At 30.1% G+C, this 23,116-nt stretch overlaps 1 protein-coding gene across 7 annotated transcripts in view; it reads right to left on the bottom strand.

Annotated features, from left to right (window-relative positions):
• Positions 1-939: 939 nt before the first annotated feature.
• Positions 940-23,116, bottom strand: part of LOC117237793 (serine/threonine-protein kinase minibrain) — a 32,679-nt gene continuing 10,502 nt past the window's right edge. For 6 of the 7 annotated variants that reach the window (XM_033502133.1, XM_033502138.1, XM_033502136.1 and 3 more), the window contains exons 4-10: positions 11,886-12,151; positions 9,663-9,831; positions 8,762-8,929; positions 8,378-8,664; positions 8,162-8,308; positions 7,497-7,929; positions 1,689-4,530 (exon numbers count right to left, since the gene is read on the bottom strand). In XM_033502133.1, coding sequence (XP_033358024.1) covers positions 4,073-4,530; positions 7,497-7,929; positions 8,162-8,308; positions 8,378-8,664; positions 8,762-8,929; positions 9,663-9,831; positions 11,886-12,151 — 1,928 coding nt within the window. In that variant the 3' untranslated portion in view covers positions 1,689-4,072. Of the gene's footprint in view, positions 4,531-7,496; positions 7,930-8,161; positions 8,309-8,377; positions 8,665-8,761; positions 8,930-9,662; positions 9,832-11,885; positions 12,152-16,525; positions 16,708-23,116 lie in introns of those variants that run through there. The other variant, XM_033502139.1, reaches the window with a different exon arrangement.

Consider the following 23,116-nt stretch of genomic DNA (forward strand, 5'->3'; position numbering starts at 1 on the left):
TAACAGGCATACATCAGTCGTGTATTATAGTATATTTTCTGAACACAATGTTTTTACACATGACGTTAGGAAACTTATGGTATTTTAATCCAGTCACAATGTGTTTCAAAGAATTTGTTTTAAGATTTGCATAAATATAACGTATGGTTTTCAAATCATTTAACCAATTTAATAATTTGAGTGAAAAAAGCATAAAGTGAATTTTTTAATAAATACCCTGATGAAGTTGTTTTAATTTTTTTTAGACAGAAATTAATAAAATAACTCGTTTTTTCAAAATATGAAGATATCCTGTATACCATTATGAAGCAATAAAAAATATACAAAAGTTTTTTAGTGATATATCGACAGTGAATTAATTAAATTTTATTCAATTAAAATTATTTGAAACACGAATCGTGATCGGTTCTTATACTATTTAAATGTATACAACTCTGTTGTTTGCTAATTGGCATAAATACTCTACATTTTGCGACAATTGTTGAGTGGACAAATTTTTTCGGGGTACAAAAACTATAAGAAACATATACGTTACAAATGGAAAAATATGAAAATATTTTGAAACGTATTCTCTGTGTAAAAAGTTTTTATATGAAAAATTAATTGGCGCGTTTGAAATGAATCTATTGTTGTATAATATATGAATTCCACTTTCTAACGAAAATTTGTCAATTTCATTTGTTATCCGACATATACTTCTTTTGTTTCACCAATTTTTTTCTTTTTCGAATAATCGACACCACTCTTCCGAGTATTTTTTAAAGATCTCCATAGTAATTAGTGAAATTGCACACATTTAAAACATTTCCCCTTCTTTTTCATTGTAAATATTGAACGAATTTGAATTTCAATTTTATGTAACGATCATCGCCTTTTTTTACAAGCGGCAACTCTACTAAATTTACTAGTAAGTGATAGGATACAATCAATCACTTTATCTTTTATCTAATCAAAGTAATGGTAATCGTTTTGGTAAAAATTAATAACTGTCAGATGAGAAAATGCTTCGATGATACGTTGGAAAAAACTGCATTGTGCTCAAAAGTCAACCTCTTCTAAATCTTTCCTCGTTTCCTTTTAACGAAAAAAGGACTTAGAAGACGACATTTTCCTATAATACAGTTTCTTGTGCTACAATTTTATCAAAAGTGAACTTTCCTCGTACCAAAATACATAAGTAAAAAAAAAAGAGAGAAAAGAAGAGAAGAAGGAATAGGAATTCTAGTTCTTTGGAGGACTGATGAGCACAATACATAATAACGTGAATTCGGAAGAGGGCATGTGTGGAATCATCACACATTTTGTCTACGTTTATAGAGCGTACTGATTTTTGCCGTTCAACAAGATTATCGAAATGTCAGAAATTGTCATGAAAAATCTTGACTAAATCTGACAAACAATGTTTTCTGTTTGAAAAATCATTCTCTCCCTTGCTCTCTCTCTCTCTTTCTCATACACATACACGCGCACGCACGACGCACGTACTACACACGCACACACACACACGCGCGCGCGCGCGCGTATGCACGCACACACACACATTTTCGTTTTTTCTCGCTTTCCCTCTTCCATACTCTCTTTATAAAGTTGAGAGATATCGTCACGGCAAAATGTTTCTCGCTAACATAGAAATTTAAGAATAACTTCATGGTTGTTAGTAATTATAATTTTAGATCGAATTTACACCATTGCGTTTATCATTTCTCATTTATTCCACTTAAAACAGAAATTCGTTATACCTTTTAAAGTTAACATAACATAAGCAATGATCGTCATACATTAGGGCGAAGTAAAAATACTAATATAAATTTTTTAGTACTTGATGGTAGAAATCTATGAATTCGAACGAATGTCGTTTCGCGAGTCATTACGTCTATCGGCAAATCTTCACAATGCAAATATTTAAAAAATGCAGGATTCTAAGCAGCCTATCTAAACAAGCAATTCTCGAAAATTCAAACATTTCATTCTCTTTCATAAATTCGTATAATAGAAAATAAGGAAATTAATGTAAGTTTGAAATTCTCTTGAGGTGTACAGAAAAAATTTCCTCGAGAAAACGATGCATATTTTAAGTTAAGCTCCTTTCATGTAAATTATAATATTGTGAATGAAAAATATTCAAAATCAGTGTTATTAAAAACAAAATATTAAAAACCTGAATAAACAATGTTAAAATTATATAATCACATGCTTCGAATAAGCCGATAAGAAGCTGGCATACTGCATACAATAAAATATTAAAGTATCATTCGAATGTATATTTAGTTTCTGTAAAATAATACAAAACGGTCAATAAAATATCGTAAAATAATTTTAAAAATCAACCTGTTTAATGTATATGCCACAACAAAGAATAGAAACATGCAAAATATCTCAAGAATTATTTGTTGCAGTATATGTTATTAATAAGTATCGAAAATTTACATCGTTCGTCGTGTCTTGTTTTATATTATCTTATCGTTATTGACACAATTTGTTTGTATTTAATATTTCGCATTCTGGCATCGAAATTTACGTTCCTAGTTGTCGGTACTCTAGAACCAAATATGAAAAAATAAGAGAAATTCATTAGAAGGACCATATCGATCGATACAATTATCAGAACTTGAAAAGAAATGTGCAAGTGCCAGAAAACGATTATAAACTTATGCTGAAGGTATATTAATATAATATAAATAACATTACTATTACCAAAGTGAAACGGCAAAAATCAATTACGACTGCCATTGGAAACATATGTATATGAGTACGCGCGTATCGTTTATTATAAAGTATCTAGGTTTTTGTATGATTATATCGATCTTGATCTTATGTGTATACTGCCTTTTAACTTTCTTATTACTGTCTTCTGTATAAATATGTATTGTTGTTAAATCATGCAAACCTCGTTTGTTTAAAGTCCTTCGTCGGTAACAAACTGACGTTTGCAACGTCCTCTTTTCTATTCATCAAAGTAAATAAAAGAGTCGAGTTTACAATGTCAGTGTTCTCCTCTTTCACACTTAAAAGCTAAATCCTAAAGCTGCACTCTTATCATTTATCTATGTATATTGTACAAATAACTAGCATTTGACGCGACTGTTTGCTAGCAATTACTTGCTAAACCGTTTATATTCGTGACATTGTGTATAAAACTCTATTGGAGTATATGCTTACACTGGTAATTCTTATTTTTCCTTCTGTTTAATGCATTTTTAATAATAGTAATTATCACTTTTTCGCTCTCTAGGCCACACAGTTTGGGTGCCAAAATTTATTAACGACGTTTGCACGCGACTAAAGCATTTGGAGTGTTTGCAGAATCGGGCAGGACCCGAGAGGCCAGCTGGGTTCATCCTCACTAGACCATGTTTGTCTGTCCGTGCTCATAAGCAAAGTATCATAAGCTTCTGTGCCGGACGCGGTATATCCGTGCCCAATGTAAGACCAGTCGGCTTCTTAAGATAGATAAATAAAAAAAACTAAGAAGAGAAAGACAAAATGGAAAAAGGAAGTTTCCCTCATGTTTTCCTTTGCATTCCTTCGTATTTCTATTTTTCAACTGAATATTTCTCATTCTTTTTCTTTTTTTCTTCCCCTCCCCCCATCTTTTTGTTTTTAAAGAAGCCACTCATATATTTTTAAAATCTCCTTTTCTCATAAACGAACGAAGAATTTCTTGTATGATGAATTGCTTTGTTAACCTGTCTTTTATGTTTCGTTTTTGTTTTAAGTTGTTAGTTTGAAGCAATGTACTCTTACTAATGTACTCTTATTTTTTCAACACGTTTACGCAGCAATACTATATTTGTAGTGCTTTTGTCTCAAATTATTTCTTATAACCAATAAAACGACGAAATGCAAAGCAATGCAACGGGGAAGGACTTCAAATTTCCTACTGCCCGTTCTCATTTCCCTCTTTTTCTTTTCTTTTTTTTCATAAACAGTACGATAGGTTTTACGGTATCGTCATGAACTTCGTATATACAGTATATATAATCACCTAATATATATTTTTGACGGTACCGCTAACGCGACGATAGTATGTGTAATTGGCCATCGCCGTAGTTCCTTTTTATTCTGTTTCGTTTCAGTGAATAGCAACTGGACTCTGCTGGACGCATACTCCAACCATAGGACTGTCTTCCCTTTCTGGGTCTCTTTGTTTGCCGGTTGAGACTGTCGACGGTTGTCTGACTATTCCGTGCGTATCAGTCGTTGAATAACCGTAATTGTAAAAGTTCTGCTGCTGAATCATCGGTGAGGTCATCATCGCAGGCAGATGGGGTATACCAGGGAGAATTAGGCTATTATACGATCCAAGAGAGCTTTGTATCAGGGAACTGTCTACAGATTGCATGGACATCGGGCCGGATGCAGACACCCCAGTGGCCGAAGTTGACGGATAGTTTGTTGTAACAACGCGTCGATTCCCCAAATGACGAGGTGATGACTCGCACTCCATTGGCTGATAGCCACCAGGGAGACTTGATACTTGCATCGGATTGCCACTGTTGTTGCTTCCCTGTCCTGACATGGTTACCAGTCCTGGGACATTAAGAAAACACAACCTTAGATAAACAGATTAATCATTTTCACACTAATGCAAAGATCATCCAATGGATTACTATCTCTTACTATAGAATGTCACTATAAGAAAGTTAAAACAAATAAAAAAGTTTTCAAAATACTACGGGGATACATTCCAGGCATTGAACTTAACGTTTCGTTTTCCTCTCGTATAGTCAACAGTTCTGATTTAGATTTCATTGATATCTAAATATACCGATACCGACTGATCAATGATCGATATCTAAGCAATAACCAACTGTTCATCTTTGTTTCGGGTCAATCGAAAATGTAACAAGTTTAAACATATTTTACCAAAATTATGATTCATATACATAAAATTAGAAAGACGATTTCTAAGAGTTGCGTCTTTTACGAAATTGTTATTTCATATAATTTCTATTTTATATAAAGTATTCTATAAATACATTTATATTATCTGTTATTTGCTAGCTATATCAGAATAAATATGATAAACTTATGAGGTAAAAATAAATTTATAAAGTGAAAAAAGTAATATGTTTTTTGTGTTTTTAATGACATATTACTATTGTATTAATAATGTTATAACTGCTCTTTTTATTAGATTTTATAATTAGATACTGTTACATTTAAAGGACAATTTTAATAAGAAGCCGATAAAAAAGCTTTCTTAATGTTATTACATTAATATTTTATGTAATGTATTTTGATTTATGTTACATAAGTGATTAAATAAGTTAGACTAAATTAAAACCAACTAAATATTGTAGTTATTCATTCATGGTAAAGTGCAATTAATTAAAAAAGTATTGTTACGCTACTCTTTAAAATCGTCTTCCTTTGTATTCTATGATTCCTTATTATTTAGAAATATGTACTTTTTAGGACACTATATGCGTACATAAAATTACAATTAGTTATACATTAACTATATAAACCATTTTAATGAACATTTAGATAGTCGCTTTCAGGTAAGAATGTACAAGTCAGAAAGAAGAAATCATACTAAAAAAAATGAATGTAAAACGATAAATGTGCAGATCAATAAAATGTTTACTGCAACAACGGAATTTAATGTTTCGTTATACGATGAAGATGCACTTCGCATGCTATATGCAAGCAGTTAAAGCATGCATGAAATAAATTACAAGACAATGAAGTAGTTGCTCTACAGAATAAAAACTTAATACAGATATGCAAATTGAATTACTTTTAACAAGAATATGTTCTCTGAAAACGAAAGAATTAATAAAAAAAATATATATGCAATAAAATATATGTCATACATAAATTATTGTTATTTGTTATACTTGCATTTCTCATAACTGTGGATATAAACATTACAAAGAACATATTCTTAGAATACTATTTAATATTTACTGCTTTTAAAATCTAATGTATTTCATAATAATATAATAATTTAAATAATAGAATTTATGATAATAAATATAAAACTTATAAGAGTACACTGTATCGAAGAACAGAGACACGGGCAATCAATATGAATCCGTCTCTCATATTTAAAAAAATCAGAAGTGCAAGTTCTTTTATTCAAGCAAGCAAGGCTTCGTATATTACATCCGAGGTCAGGATATGATTATCAGGGACATTGTTAGTCTTTTAGCTTGTAGGATTGTTTGTTAGACAGAACTTACTTATGTTAGTAAGTAAGATTAGGGTTGGGGCCTAGGACAGGTCGTCGCCGCCCCGCGGATACGACAGTCATCGAGCCACGTACTGTCCCCCCATCATATCTACGGGCAACAACAAGTATCGTTTAGTTTGCGCAGAAAATAAAATATATCAGACAAATATACATTTTATGTTGATATTCACTGATATTATATTATGATTTATATCTCTACTAAAATGTAATTATTAAAACAGTTCTTCTATTTAAACAAATTTTTAATAAATATAAATAATTATACTTTATAAGTGCCAATCTTTTATTTATTTCATAAATAATTTTTATTTATTATGAAATATGTAACTATATAAGCAAATGTCTTATTTTCTGCACAAATTAAAGCCTGCCTAAATCTTCAATACAATGCCGCAGTTCCTTAAAAAGTTCAACACAAGAGAGTCACTGTATTGCTCTAATTCATTAACTTTTAGATATGTATAATATTTCTAAATTATCGCAGAAGCTTGAACTCAATTGGATGTTAAATTATAAACACTGAATTAAAAAACATGTTTATATGTATGTTACTTCAATTAGATTTTATATAGATTTATAGATTTTATATATTTATATAAAGAAGTACATTTTAGCTGTATAAGACAAAAGTTGCTATACATTATATGAAAAGCAAGTAGAAACAATCAGACAAATTTTCAATCATAAGATTGTACAAATTTTTTTATAAGTTAAAATAATTAATTAACAAAGTTATAAATTTAACGTATAGCCAGAATGTCAACTGTATATTTACTGAAACTGTGTACTTTTTAAGCGATATATAGTTTCTTTGCGATTATTTGCATAATCCATGTAATTATTACACATTTTATATTGTAAACAGCACGTGCGTTTATTAAATAAACAGAAATCTATTAGTAGATTTAGATTTATTCTAAATAAAGAAATATCAAATATAACTTTATTTAAAATTGATGTAAAAAAATTAAATTATCCACCTAAAATTTTTTATTTATATATTATCACATGATTTATTTTACTAAAATTTAGTTCATTTTATTTACCAGTGTAGTTTATCTAATTTTATTTTATTTATCAGTGTAGGACAACTTAACGAGTGAAGATGATTAAAAATCTTACTGAAAGTAGAATAACTGTATTATATACAAACTGCTTAAATTATGATTTAAAACCAATGGTAACAGGTAAAAAAAATACCAGATTTAAAGGAAAACATCTTTATCCTTCACGCGTGTAAAACGACCCAGTAAGCAAAAAATGCTGCTTTATGCATTATGAAGTTTTAGTAACTTACCATGATCTTGGCTCATCGATACCACTGCCGGGCTCGTGTTAGCACTGTTGGCAGCAGCAATATTTGTGTTGGTCCCCTCGTCGGCTGTACGCTTAAAGAAATTGTGCTGAAGTGCATAATACGGTGTCACTCTTGTTTTCGGATCAAAGTCTAACATTCGCAGGATCAAGTCTTTGAATTTGAGGTAATCGGAAATTGAATGACCAGGTTCACCTATCCTTCTACCACCAGGGCCTCCGCTTTCGACACCTAAGATATCATGTAAGCGTCTTGTACCAGGAGGTTTGTACTTTTTACCATCCTTTGACTTTTTCAGCACATACGAGCCATCCGTGGGGACTTTGTCAAAGTATTTCCGCGCTTTATGCGCTTGGTCCAATATATGTTTCGGTGGCATTCCTAGTACTTCTACAATTTTATTCATCTGATCGACCTGTGAAAGAAAAAGATGAATAATAAATAAAAAATACTTACTTTTCAATAAGAATTACGTACATTATAATGTTGCAATGAAAAACAATTATGTATTGTAGATTAAATAATTATATATTAAATATATTATAACGCATGAAATAAATTAATACTAAAATACTCTGCAATCAAATTACATCATAGGTGAGAGTTCAATAAGTTAATAATATAACTTAATAAGTTATAATTGCTACCTCATTGGCCCCACTGAACAGAGGTTCTCCTGTATGCATTTCAACTAAAATACATCCTAGACTCCACATGTCTATCGCAAGGTCATAAGGTATTCCTAATAAGACTTCAGGAGACCGGTAAAACCTGGATTGAATATACTGGTATATCTACGAGTAATATTAACAACAATTAGTTTCTGGATATTATCAAATTATGCTATGCCGTCAGATATTCACCCTTTGTCCAAGTTGACATGAACTACCAAAATCCACTATTTTTATCGCACTTCGTTTGGGATTGCACAAAAGTATGTTTTCAGGTTTCAGATCACAGTGAATGATGTTCAATTCCGGTGTAGACAGGAACAAAAGGGCAGTACACAGTTGCTGTGCAAACTTCCTTGTTAAGTTCAACGACACTCCTCGAAAATTCGTATTTCTAAGTAGATCATATAGATTATACGATAACAGTTCAAATACCAGACATAAATGATTCCGCCACATAAAATGCCTTTTTAGTTTAACTGTAATTAAAAAATTTGAATTATGAAGTAATTATAAATAATTTGATTTAAGTAGTACGTATATATATATATCTAATTATAAAATACAATAACCAACCTATATAATATTTGTTGTCGGTATCCGCCCTGTTCATCATTTCTAATAGCCTCACTTCGATTTGCGCTTGATTTAGAAAAGGTTTTTTGTTCTTGATAATTTTTATTGCCACTTGCGTTTGTTCTTCATGATCAAACGCTTTTACTACTTGGCCAAAACTGCCTTTACCTATAAAATGCAAATATTTCATGTCATAAAAATTATATTTATCGTACTTTACCACTCATAAAGATATATATTAAAGATTGTATTTAACTATTTAATTTAACTAGATATTTAAATCTTTGATATTCATATAGAGTATTGCTAAAGGAAACAGTCTTCTTAAAAGATGTACATAATTAGATATTACTAAATGTATTACAGATAAAATAGAGAAAAATGTCTCAGAAATATTTAAAATACTCATATTTAAGAAGATAAGCATTAAAGAAATGATTAAAAGCACTAATATTTACAATGGTACATATAATGTAATAAAACAATAAGTTTATCCAAATAAATTCTAAAATTAGTTGTAGGATTGTACTATAATTACAAATAATATTGCTGAAAATAGTACATATATTAAGAATAAGTCAATGATTTTCGTAAATTTAACTTTGCATAAAAGAATACGCTTATATATAACCACATTGAAAATTTTCTACATTTATCTATTAGCTACAGGTATTTAGCATTATGAGAATATCTTTTACATTGTTTTCCCTCTTCTCCCATTTTACTTAAGAAGGTTACTTTTCTCAGAGATACTTTGTACATTATTTTTATATAACACTCTTCTGTAATTTTTCCAGTTCTGTTGTTATATAATATTAATAACGGATTCCTCGTTATAAATGACTCATATTTAATAGAATAGAACATAGCCGAGCATCTTTATAGTCTAGAGCATTATTACCTATTAGCGAATCGATCTCATAACGATCGAGGAACTTTTCCCCATTCTTGATAATATAATCATGATTATCGTCATCCCAACCATCGTTGTACAATTTTCTTTCTTTTTTATGGGAACCATCTTCTCCTTGCATCTGTTGCGCCCTTCTCTTTTTCTTAGCATAATAAACCTATGAAAAAAACGAGCAAATTAATGAAGCAGAAAATTATATACATACACAAAATTATATATTACAGGTTATAAAATGTTACATTAGACAATATAAACTATTAAAAATTTTTTTAAATATTAAAAGGATATCTTATTTTATAATAATTTGATTATTAAACAGAGTCAGAATTCAAATAAAAATTATTAGTTTTCAAATAAATGCAAGTATTATAATATATTTTATGCACAAAGTATTTTTATTTTATTTTCAAATGCTTTTGTTGGTTTTTCCATCCTTTCTCATACATGGATTAGTTAGTATTCAATTTTTTCTAATGGTAGAATGGATTAAGCAAAAAATAAAATGAAAAAAAATATAGCATAAACAAAACGTGGAGTTAGTCAAATCCAAGTAAAGATAAAATAAGGATAAAGAAATTGAAAGACATAACTTGTAAGTGACAAGATATAATTAAGGAAGATAAAATTATTCCATAAAAGAGATAAGTGCAAGATAAAAATTAATGAAGACTTATTGTATGAATATTATTATAAAAAGAATTTAAAAATTTGAAGAAGCACAGAACACTGATTTAATTCTTCTGCACTTTTTATTCATTAATGCATTTGACAGGTTTCTTTTATCAATATTTTATATCACAATAGTATTTTTAATGATAAAGGCAGAAACAAACAAATAGAAATAAGCTGTACAAAATAAAGATAAAAAGTTAGTAGTTGAGTTAAATGTAAGGTTTGTCAAGAAAATAAATATATATGTTTAGCATCAAAGAAAAGTAGAAGTATAAAACACTATAATAATGTTGTATTGCATATGATATTATTATATTATTACGTTATGCTATCATATTATTGTAAATTATCTCTCAATAGATTAATTGGGTAATTATTATAATATAATAATCAATAAATTATTGATAGAATGAAAAGTTTCCGACGAACTTCATTGAAGACATAGAAGAATGAAGAAAGAAAGAAATAGAATCTTGGACTGTCTTTAGAAGAATGTAGGATATTTTCGTATCTTTTTTTACAATGTTATAGAAAATATTTGAGAATTTTGAAGGCACTATAATTTTTATTATAAGAGATACATATAAATCGCAAGTTTATCTGTTATTATTTGTTTTCCATCCAAAATTAAATGATCTTTTGCTTATAACATTTTCATTATTTTACTTAGTGATGTACGATCTTGTTTATATTAATAAAAATTATACAAAAATGTTTATATTAATAAAAATATAAATTAAAACTGTTTTAGATTCTAAATGTTTACAAACCATTTGCTATTATTTCTTTTATAAAAGAAAAAAACAATGAAAGTATTACTATAGGTTACCAACGAAGCCATTAATTATGTCTTTATGTTTAACAAAAGAATGGTCAGCTAGGAGAGAAAAGAAGATGAATAAATAAGTATGTAGGTAAGTATGTAGTTAAAGAAGTTACGTGCGTAGATGAGACAAAGCAGAGGAAGAGGTGGGTATACTGTGAAAGACGTGGAGGAAGATGGAAGGGGTACGATAAAGATAACCAATTAATTTGCACATAATATTAAAGGCAAATATATTTGAATATTGATTATTTGTGCTCTAAACACACCGAATAAATCTAATGTAAACGAACGACTATTGAGCAGAGGTTAGTAACAATTATTTATTATAAAAATCATTTATCGATATAATTTCCATCCATTACTGAATTTTTTACTATTATTATTGAAAATCGAAACAAAGGAAACAGAATACGTATTTTAATTGCCCACTTGTAAATTTTGTATTCTTAGCCTTTTACCTTTTTACTACCTTAACTACGTCAATAATTATTTAATAGTAATATTCAATAATGTTTAATTATTGTAAAAATCAGTAGCATGTTATGTTTGATGTGACAGATTTTCAAACTATTCTTCTGTGAATCGAAGTCAAGATCCAAGGATAGTATAATTTTATAATTTTATCAAAAGAATAACAGTAAACAGACTTGAACAGAAAAAGAAGCATAATTGAAAAACGATAAACGATTTGTTAAATGAAAAGTATCTTTCACCTCGTTGATGTGCTTGTAAGTTTTGATGAGATCTACACTGAGTTTCCTAAGAGGTGCCGTAGCTGGATCACGAAACCTATGGGGTATCCTAGCTTGCATAGCGTGTATATCCGCGGGGGTTTCTTGCGGAACCCCGCCAGTACCGCCACCGGTACCGGCACCCCCACATACTGTAGGAGGTAATGGCTCCTCAGCTACCAGACGACCGTAAAGGGGCGCGCCGCCGCCTCCACCACCGCCACCGCCTGCACCCGCCCTTCCGCTTACTGAAAATTAAACATTACCAAATTAATACTAATTATTAATATATTTATCATCGGTGATTAGTTTATTTATTACTTTTAAAGGCTATCGATCGACATAGCTATATAACTTGCCTTAATATTTCTCCTACTCTAATTGGCAGGAAATAAATATTAAAGTATTTAATTACTTAATAAATTAATTTTGCGAGTCATTCGTTGAATGATGAATACTAATTCCTCTAGTTATAAATTGAAACTATCTAAATAAGAGAATTCGAATCTGATCGTTGACGATCATAATTTAGAATTAAAATGTAAACAGATCAATCGTTACAATGAGATTAATTTCTCATACAATACATACGATACAATCATATCTACTCCCTTCTTTTAAGACCTAAGGTATAAATTATCGATTTTAAAATCTTCTTTTGATATTAAAATCGTTGGTATTTAATTAGTATTTGATACTAAAGACGAAAGTTCACTTAAAAGTAGTTTAGTCACGGTATACACAGCTCGTATGTACAATGTTACAGTACATGTGATTGAGAATCCACGCAACGAGGTCACGAAGACTGACATAGGTCGTGCGATAACTAGCACGCATTCCGCTTCATTCATGTTTCTTGATATAGACTGACTTTCACCCATATACAACCATTCTCTAAAACTGCCCCTAGAGAGTATTCGTAAATGTACACCACCTAGTCTTTCTCAAGTAGCTACTACCAGTCACAATCTTTGTTGAATAAATGAGATATTTTGTGATAACTGTCATGTAAAAATTGCATTCTATATTATATGACAATTTTCTGAAATTATTTTATAAACAAGTAATAGTGTAAGAGATGAAAAGAAATATTTTTATAAATACAAGCAATTAGATGAAGGAAAAAGAGTACTTTGTTACAATTTATTTGTTATTAAAAGATGTATGTAATTTGCGAAACAAGATAAAGTGCATCAATGCATCGTACAACAGAACTATTATTAATGAAAATTACATTAAATATAATACGTAGTCTTAGTATAAAACATACTAGTAATTACAATGTTACATAACTTTGAAGTTCATAATAGATCATATATTTAGTTTAATCCGAGTTAATACCACATGTTATTAACTTAAATAAAAATAAAATAATAATTTAATCAAAAAAGCTTGTGAAAATATACGTTTTTCATTTTTATATAAAATTATTGATCAATTGTTTACAAATTAATAGTAATAAATTATATGTTATTAAGTAATTGACTTTTTATGGTATCTATTCATAGATGAATTTTTAGTAATATTTAATAGATCAATATAGAGCAAACTATAACAGTTTCGAAAAAATAAAACAATTTGAACGATGCCCCTCCGTTTGATTGCTTCAATTGAGCTTACCGGGTGGCTTGAGTATTTATCGCAGCCCCACGTGGTGAGAATCTTTGTGTAAGGGTCGAATCGTGTTCTGTTACCGACGACGACGACGACAACGACAACGACAACGATGACGACGACAACGACGACAACAACAACAATGACGACAACGACAACGACAACGACAACGACAACGACAACGACAACGACAACGACAACGACAACGACAACGACAACGACAACGACAACGACAACGACGACAACGACAACGACGACGACGACGACGACGACGACGACGACGACGACATAACGCAACTGCTTGTTTGGTACGAGTATGGTACGAGTACGGTATTTAATCGTAATCTTTTGATCTTAATATTTAATGCTTCCAAAATATTAAATGTGTTATTGTAATAAAGGTAACTTATTGTTTCGCTAATTTACTTCTTCGAACGTGCTCAAATATAAAAATTGTACGTTCGAAGTACATTATATATATCATTTCGAATTTCTCGATTGATAATTGTGAGAGATAATTCGATAATTAAATTAGAAACTTAAAAAAACATAATTCAAAGAACTTTACTTTCTTTCCTTAATAAACTCCTCCCAATTTTATTTAAATTTTATTTAAATTATTCATCTTAATGTTTGTATAGGTTTATATTACATTAATTTATAAATGACCTAGTAAATGAGCAAACGCAAACTTTGATCTATCATATTTAAAATCACTAGCGCAGTTTTAATGTACGTACAAACTATTCGGTATTACGTACACACTATTATACTTGAGGCTAATATTGAAACAGCATAGGTAAATATGCTTATTGGACGTGTACACAGCCAACATATTTTCATGAACAAAATACATATGTATATTTTTTTATTGAGTAACTGCTTTAGAGTAGGCGATAACCCTCTTATAAAAACTGAGGTATGCATCACAAGTGAAATATAAGCATCGCCAAGTTCGAAAGAAGTTTTAACATGGATGTAAGATGTAAAAGGTATGGTCGATTATAAAATAAGATATAAGAAATCATAATCGGTCATTGACGTCTGACAAACGATCACCTCTTTCGAATAGGTTGAACAAAATGTTGGTAACTTTTGCGCAATTTTTCTATGACATTATTAACTTTATAACACTATCATTTGTTCATAAAGAGTTGAGATGTAATCAAATTAATAATAGCTACTATACAAAAAAAGTACTGATTCAATACGATTAATTTTCAATTAGATCGTAAATAATCTATATTAGTTTGGATTCAGTTACTTTATTTAAAAGTACTTTATTTTAATCTATATGCTATGTTTTGCATGATAAAAATCATAAATAACATTTATTACATAAGACACAGAATACAAATTAAAATCAAATGTCTCAACGATGCCAGATGAAAGTTAAGAAATGAAAGTATATGTATTCCGTTAAAAACTATAATGAAAACGCTCTTCTTTTTATTACAGTGATTTAATAATTAAAAAATTTGAATTATTAAGTTATGAATTATATAAAAAATCTGAGTATACTAAGCAGATAAAAATTAAATTTAAGAAAGCAAACAAAAATGACTACTATTCTTTGAACAATAGTGATTTTAGTGATATTAATGATTTAGATACATTTAAAGGTATTTAGGGAATTAAATAATACAAAGAATTAGCACAAATAGTATACACGTTACGCTATTTATCAAACACTAATTCGAAGATTTAATTTCTCTTCGTTTTATATCCATAGAAACGAAGTTTTTATAATATTTAGAAAAGAAGAAATAAGAGTGTGCACATGAAATTGTAAATGAGATGCAAAATGTTATGATCTCCATAAACCGAGCGAATATTTTAAAAGTTAATTTATTTTGCGAACTTTAAATGTTTCCGACGTAAATGATAATATTTAAATAATATTAATGTAGCATAATTGATACATTACGAATACAATTATTAAATTGTATTGCACAATATTATATATATGATATATGTATATACATGGGACAACACAGTAGTTATAAATTCTGCTGTACTGTTATCGTAAAAAACAAATAAGTTTCCTGTATTAAAATATATTGCGGAAACGGTACCGCTGCACAGATAATTGCATCGTTAGCGCACCGTTTCACTATAAGCATTCTTCAATGAGAGACATGTTTGTGTAAGACTATAAGGCTTTTTATAAATGGATGAATTTCTTATTACGTAAAATGCAGGTAAATGATCTTGTTGGAGATTAATTTCCTTAAAAATGAGAGCGGAATATCTACATTTAAAATTGTGCTTTCATTAAAAGATATTTCATATATCGTAATTAATATTCTTATTCTTATAATTAACTCTTTCTATAGAACACTAAAACTTTTTGTGATCAAATAAGTATTTTGATTTCCCTTTAACTCTTTCCTTTATGATTTTTTGTGCACATATACATCAGTGATCACTGCGTGATCACTATTGTCACATATATGTGTGCATCAATATACACTGTTCTCCCTGTTAACAGTATAGTTGTATTGAAAGTTGTCTGAAGCAAAAAATTGAAATATTATAAGCAATTTACATTCGATAATCAAGTCTTGCTATTTTGAATTAAAATCAAAGTTTAAATCGATCTTTAATATAGAAGTGTAACCTTCTGTCTTTGCCCAATCTGATTGATAATTGATATCACGAGTGTCACTGGATATTATGAAGCAAAAAAAGTGGAATCGTTTTTTGTGTGTTATCCACTTTTCAACTATAATAAAATAATGAATAAACAAATGTAATGAGGTTCACAATTTAAGATAACAGCTAAAAATGGAAAAAATCTATTTTGTATATTTGAAGTTTGAAAGATGAGATAGTTTTGCAATTGTTAAAATAGAAGTTATAAAATCTAGATTTTAATCTCTACACACCATATACATTCTTAAAATATGCAACCTGTTTTGCTGTCCGGATATATGTATGTCTACGCGTGTTTTGTCTCATACACACACTTCTACAAAACTATACAGATCATAGAAAAGTACATTTACCGACTAAATACAAACTGCGAAAGTAAAATACTTCCACCACCACTGAATGTCATTTTACTTTTCTCTCTTCTAGAACACTGCGTTTGTATTTTGACAACGTATCGGCATCAAGATTGTCACGCCTAAAATAAGCATAAAATGACGAAAAGAAAGAGATACGTGAAGGTGGGCGAAATGTTTTCCAGAATGCAGAAATATATATAAGCGAAAAAGAACAGTACAGGTAAAAGGAAGAAAAGAAACAGAGATATATCGAACCTGTTAGGAAGAAAATAAAAAATCAATTTTTGCACAGCTCCTCCGAGAGATTACAATAAAAACAATGAGTATACCTGTGAAAACATAAAGGTTAGCAAAAGATAAACAAAAACGATAAAAGGAACAGATTGAAATGAAATAAAAATGAGAAACGAAAAGAGGAGAAAGAAAAAAGTAGTTTTGGATAATCGTTTGGCAAGGAACGACGGAAAAGAATAACGCGGAGAGCGAGGCGACGCAGGATCTCTGTCCTGTAGGATGACAGCGCACGGAAAGAGCTCGACCGGAGGAAGGAGATGGGAGAGTAGAGAAAACAGAAGAGAGGATAAGGGCAGCCAGCATAGCAACAGAAAGACAGCTTCAAAACGAACAGTTGAGCGCTTCTGGTGCTGTTGCCGATGGTGTTGCTCGCTCTTGCTGTTACCGTTACTGACTACGGAGCTCTGCCTGTACGATCTGCATGGAAAGAGAAAAGGAATGGGAGAGGGAAACGAGAAAGTTGGGGCGCGCGCGCGCGTCCACGAGCGCACGCTGCCGCGTGTATATGTGAATGAGATAGGGGGTGAGCACGATAGCAAAAGAGGAGAGTCGCGTATTGATCGTGTCGCACGGGGGTGGAGTAACCGCCGACCGACTGGCTGGTCTGTCTTCTATACCGGCGCGTGTTGCGTCCAAAGAATGAGACGGAAAATGTAAAAAGAGAGAGAGTAGCCCTTCGAGAACAGGGCCTCCGTCTGTATATCAACACCATAGGCTATAATAGAAAGTATCGAGGACGACCGAGAGAAAGACAGTGCGTCGCCTTGAAATCAGGTGACCGCGACTTCTATCAGTTATTCATTTTACTTCTCCTTTTGATGCTGGTTTTTTACCTTGTATTTCCATACGAACAAATGAGAGAGTATATTACGCATCGATTGCTATCAAATCCCCCCACCCCCTTCTTTCGCGAATCAACAATGGATACACGAGCGGAACCAGTTAATTGGATAATCAAATTCGATATTTCTTGACTTAACTGGAAGAAAAACAATGTGAAATGATACGTTGGTATCGTTCATCCAAACTTATTTACATCTGCTACCTGTCGCTCGCAGGCTTCACGTACTTCTGTGCTTTACGTATTTAGGTTGCATATAATCATATCCTTATAGTTCTGTTTAAGTTATATAGTGTATATATTTGCGACACATTCGAGAACTTTAATATTAAAGGTTTTATTTGAATATGTATGATATTTCAAATTTCCTAATACATTGCAATATTTCGAATTTATGTATCTATGTTTCATCATTTAATTTTCGATGCAAAAACAGATATATGATACTGTTAAATTTAATTATCACACATACACATTATTAACTCAATATATATCATCCATATAATCATTTATTTTAAAAAAACACATAACGCATTAAGATTTAACGAGAATTACGCTTTATCTAGCATGTGTTTTAAATATAACTAATAAATATATAAATTTAATATATATTTCTAACCTTATCTCCTTCCTTCACTTTATTATCTTCTCTTATTCATGTCTACGTATATAATATTCATCATAAATCTTCTGAATTATATAATATTTTTACACAGAAATTTTCCTATGTTACAGAATGGTACTATATGTAATATGTAATATCATTGTGATTACTGGAAACGAAAAGTCATAATGATAACGTAACACAAAATTAAAGCTCAAATAACATTAAATGAAGGCAGAAACGGATAACAATAAGTTTTGCATGCAACATATTTGATGATATAGTTAAAGTATCTGTCAATGAGTACGTGATTAAGACTCATGCATATAAGCTTTTATTAATTACATTAGAGAATAATAATAAAAACTTAAAAAGAAACATTGAACATGATAATGATAATTTTCTCTTTTATTTAATGAATTAATATGTACCTTATATAAATTCAATCAATTTTTATAGTATTGTCAAAAATATATAAGATCTATATTCAAGGTAAAACCCAATTACTTTATTAAATGCATTTGTTATTACTAATTTCTTTTTGATTACTCTTAAATTACATTCCCATATTAAATATATTGTTTTTTTAATAAAAATTCTGACAAATTCTGTCCCTTTCAACCGCGATTAGATAAATAAAATGATTGTTAGACGAAGATTATCATGTCAAATGTTTAATGATTATCAATATAACTTATGTTGCAGATACTCAAGATTTATGTTCTATCATATTAATTGTTTGAAAGCGAAAGTAATTCTTAAAAAATAAGTCAATCTTTTTTCAGACATCATCAGATATCAATATAGGTATCGTACATTGATTATTAGTCTAAAGATTAATTACAACAATGGATTCTCATTAGATCATACAATAAACTAATTCCTATAGATCACATTTAATCATTATTAATTTACATAAATCTTATACTTTGCTCTTTAACAAAATGAGTTTATGCAATTGTACTTTTACATAATAATAAACACCGATTCTTTACCTTTATGTAACTTGATTATGTATATCGAATTTCAATCAAACCTGACTGATACTACAAACAAAACGTAATTGTCATATGAACAATACACTTTCCAGTTATATGTATTTTCTTGACAAATTTCGAAAACTTTTTAGAGTCTGCTTATTCAGCTCACAGCAGCAGTATCTATTGCGTATTGAGAAAGGGCTAGAGCAGCACCTCTCTCTTTTGCTATACTAATTATTAACATGTTTCTTATTATCAAAAAATTATAAGAGATGTGTTATATGTTACCGATTCATATTCTCAGTTACACAGCTTGTTTGTTACAGAATTTGCAATGGTAGATCAAACAACTCCTAGAATATTTGCAAAATCTATTCACCTAAACTACAAATTAAAATTAAATACGATAATAATATCCGCACAATATCGTATAACAAATATCACTACTATTAATTTATAGATTTTTAATTCATATTACATTATAAATCCTCAAAATACGACTTTCTATAACATATATGTACTATCTACATATCTTTTAATCCTTATATTAAAATATCTTACATAATGCGGAAAATATTGCACGAATATAACCATATTTTGATTAGATTCTAGAATATAATTCTATATTCTAGAATAATAACAAAATACAAAATAATATCGTCATTCTTTAATTACGAAGATCACGGAAGAAAGAGAATACATATCGTGATACTTTACGCGTAGAATGTTCTTCAATATTGTTTGTTATCTCCGTAGATATTCTAGTTCTTCGGAAAATTTCCTATACCTCCAAATTTCCATTTGAAAAATAATACGATTGTTTTTCATCCGACAGGTTCAACTCTTGCCAGTGTCGATTCTTTAATCAGAAGATATAAAATGAAGTTAAAAGTAGAAGAAAGCGAAAACACAAAGACATGATGCTAGGGGGATAGAGTGCCAAGTCGAAAATATATATCAGTCAGTAGCCAGCCGGACAGTCTAGTCAAAGTCTTTGAATTTTTCGAGAGTCGCCGAGTTCAAAAATGGATCTCACTATACTATTGCCAACGTTTCCTCGCCACTTATAAATTTGACTTTCTCTTTTCTCATTCACAATGTATATATCTGTTGTGAACAGGGTGAAGTTGCCACTTCTAATACGAATTTTTATAAAAACTAAACGGCACTCGTTTGTCCACGATTTGTTCACATTTGTTCAACTAAAATTCTCGTTGGTCCACTCTTCAAAAAAAATTATCAGTTTTTTTAAATTTCCATTGGATGATAAATCTTTTTTGAGAGATGGATATTCTAGGTAGTCAAACGTGAACAAATCGTGGACAAACGAATGCCATTTGGTTTTTATGAAACTTCGCATTTAGGGGTGCCAACTTCACATTGCTTTTTTTAATATGGCGATAACTTTTTTCTGAAGCGTGAACAAACTAAAATTTTGGTTGAACAAATGTGAACAAGTCGTGGGCAAACGAATGCCGTTTTTGTAAAAATTTGCAAACTTCAGTCAGCTTCTGTTTTAAATATTGTCCATCTTGTCACTTTGTTATACAGATTTTCGTTAAAACAATTTTTCATTACAGACGAAAGAATGAATCACTAATTTAAAAAGTTTGAAATACACGTGCTGATTGAAGCTTTAATATCGTCTTATATGCAAAATAAACTCTGTGAAAATTATCATTCGGTATATCGATTTAGAATATAAGAAAACAAGAAACAAAATTTTGGAGTAAAATTTCAATTTATTTAATTAAGGTGAATTTCTATCTACGCATATCACGCCAATACAATTTAAGATCAAACACATCGTATTATTCTTTATGATTTCTCTAATTAAATTGTACAAAATTGCAACATATTTTCAATTCAAAATTCTCAGATCACAATAAATATCGAAAATTTTCTTAATCAATTTTATCAAACATATTTATTTCGAAAGACTTCTATGTATTATTAAAACCACTTATTAACTAAAATTTTACAAAGATTTTGATTTATATGTAAATCATAATTATGAATATAAAATTAATATAAAGTTCTATAATATTGTTACAACTGTTACTATAGTACTATAATTGTTACTACTTAAAATAAATTATATTTTCATAAATTGCAAAAATATTATACAGTTACAGGATAAAACAATAGACCATCTGAATTACTTTTGATAGTAGAAAAATATGCATCAGATCTTTGTTCTTGCTTGGTTTCGAGGTAGGCATAATTTGATATTAGTGGATTTTTTCATACTTGGATATTAAGGTCAATGTCACTTTTTTATATGGGATGATATGTTTTTCACATACTTTGTGATATAGCATTTTAGGTAGAAGAACCTGTGTGTTTAAGTAGAATGACCTATAGTTGAAGATCATTAAAGATTCTTTAAGATCAAATAGGAATGGAAAATAAATTGCTTTAAGATACCAATCGAATACTTTCGTGTCTTCATGTGTATCCGTGAATGTTATTATCAATGTATTAGCTTGAAATATGCTAGCGACTAAAGAGCGGGGTTTTGTAGTACACAATTTTCCAAAATGCGTTATACAAAAACGCGGAAAGTAAATATGGTTTATATTTATGATGAATGTCGTAAAGTTATGAGACAGACAGTGCGTTTGTGTACTGAAAGATTTCTCGATCGTGTCAGACCCTTACGTTTTGTCTTTTCAAGCGTTATAGAAATTTTTCATGAAAGCGAAAGCGTGGGTAACAGAAGACGCAACAAACGACTTATGATAGAAGCGCTATAAACATTTTAGCAGCTGTAACACGAAATCCACATGTTAGTATAAGATAACTAGAAGGCGAAAATGGAAACAGTTGATGAAGTAATATTTTGTAAGATACTTCGTTTCAATTTTCACCTTTTCCACATTTCACTTCGCTAACAGTTAAGTAAAAATGAATTTCAAACTCATTTATAATTATGCGAACAGGGCTTATGAAAATTGCAAAACGATGATACACGTCTGACTAAAATTTCGTTTATGGATGAAACCACATTTACACGAGGAAATTAATTAATTTACACGACATGCGCTATTGGTCAATAGATAATCCTCGGTGGCTAAAAGAAGTGGACAGGCAAAGATCTTGGTCTGCATATGTCTGCTGAGAACTTGTTAGTAATTAAATAATTGGTCCATATTCTATCGATGGAACGTTAAATAGTCTTAATACGAGTGAACCTTAACAATCTTTTCGTCAGAATTATTACAAGGACATACTTATTACAAGAACAGAATCATTTCACTCAACATACGACAATCCAGCAAGATAGATACCTTGCTCATTCTGCACGAAATGTTACGGAATTTTTGAACGAACAAATGGCTCGCACGGTCCCTTTTTGACTTAACAGCTTTAGATTTTCATTTGTGAGACTAATTAAGCGAGTACAGCAAGAATATAGTAACATACCAATAATCAAAGACTGCATATAAAAGAGCACATAAGATGAGCTTGCTCTGCGATTGATTCAAATGAAATTCGTCATATGTTATCCGCATTGCAACGTTTTAGAGCATGTATCAATGATCAATATCATCACTTTGAACACTTGTACATACTAACAATGTAAATCGCCGAAGTGTTTGATCAGTGTCTTGAAGTAATTTATTTCCAATCCGACCTGGCCTTGAACGACCTCGAATCTTAAAACACTTCATCTTAAAACACTCTATCAAGAGATAAGTTGAAAAATTTACCATTTCATTTAAAAAAGTGAAGCTGACCTTGATATTCATTATACTTCCATCTATGAAAAAGCTATTAACATCAGGTCATGCTCCCTGAAAACCAAGAAAGTTTGGTCTGATGAATTTTTTTCTACTAGACAGTTATTCAAATCGTCCGTTTTAGAT

This window comes from Bombus vosnesenskii, unplaced genomic scaffold, assembly GCF_011952255.1.
Source record: "Bombus vosnesenskii isolate JDL3184/JDL3185 unplaced genomic scaffold, Bvos_JDL3184-5_v1.1 scf7180000013403, whole genome shotgun sequence".
In the NCBI taxonomy this organism is placed as follows: Eukaryota; Metazoa; Arthropoda; class Insecta; order Hymenoptera; family Apidae; genus Bombus; species Bombus vosnesenskii.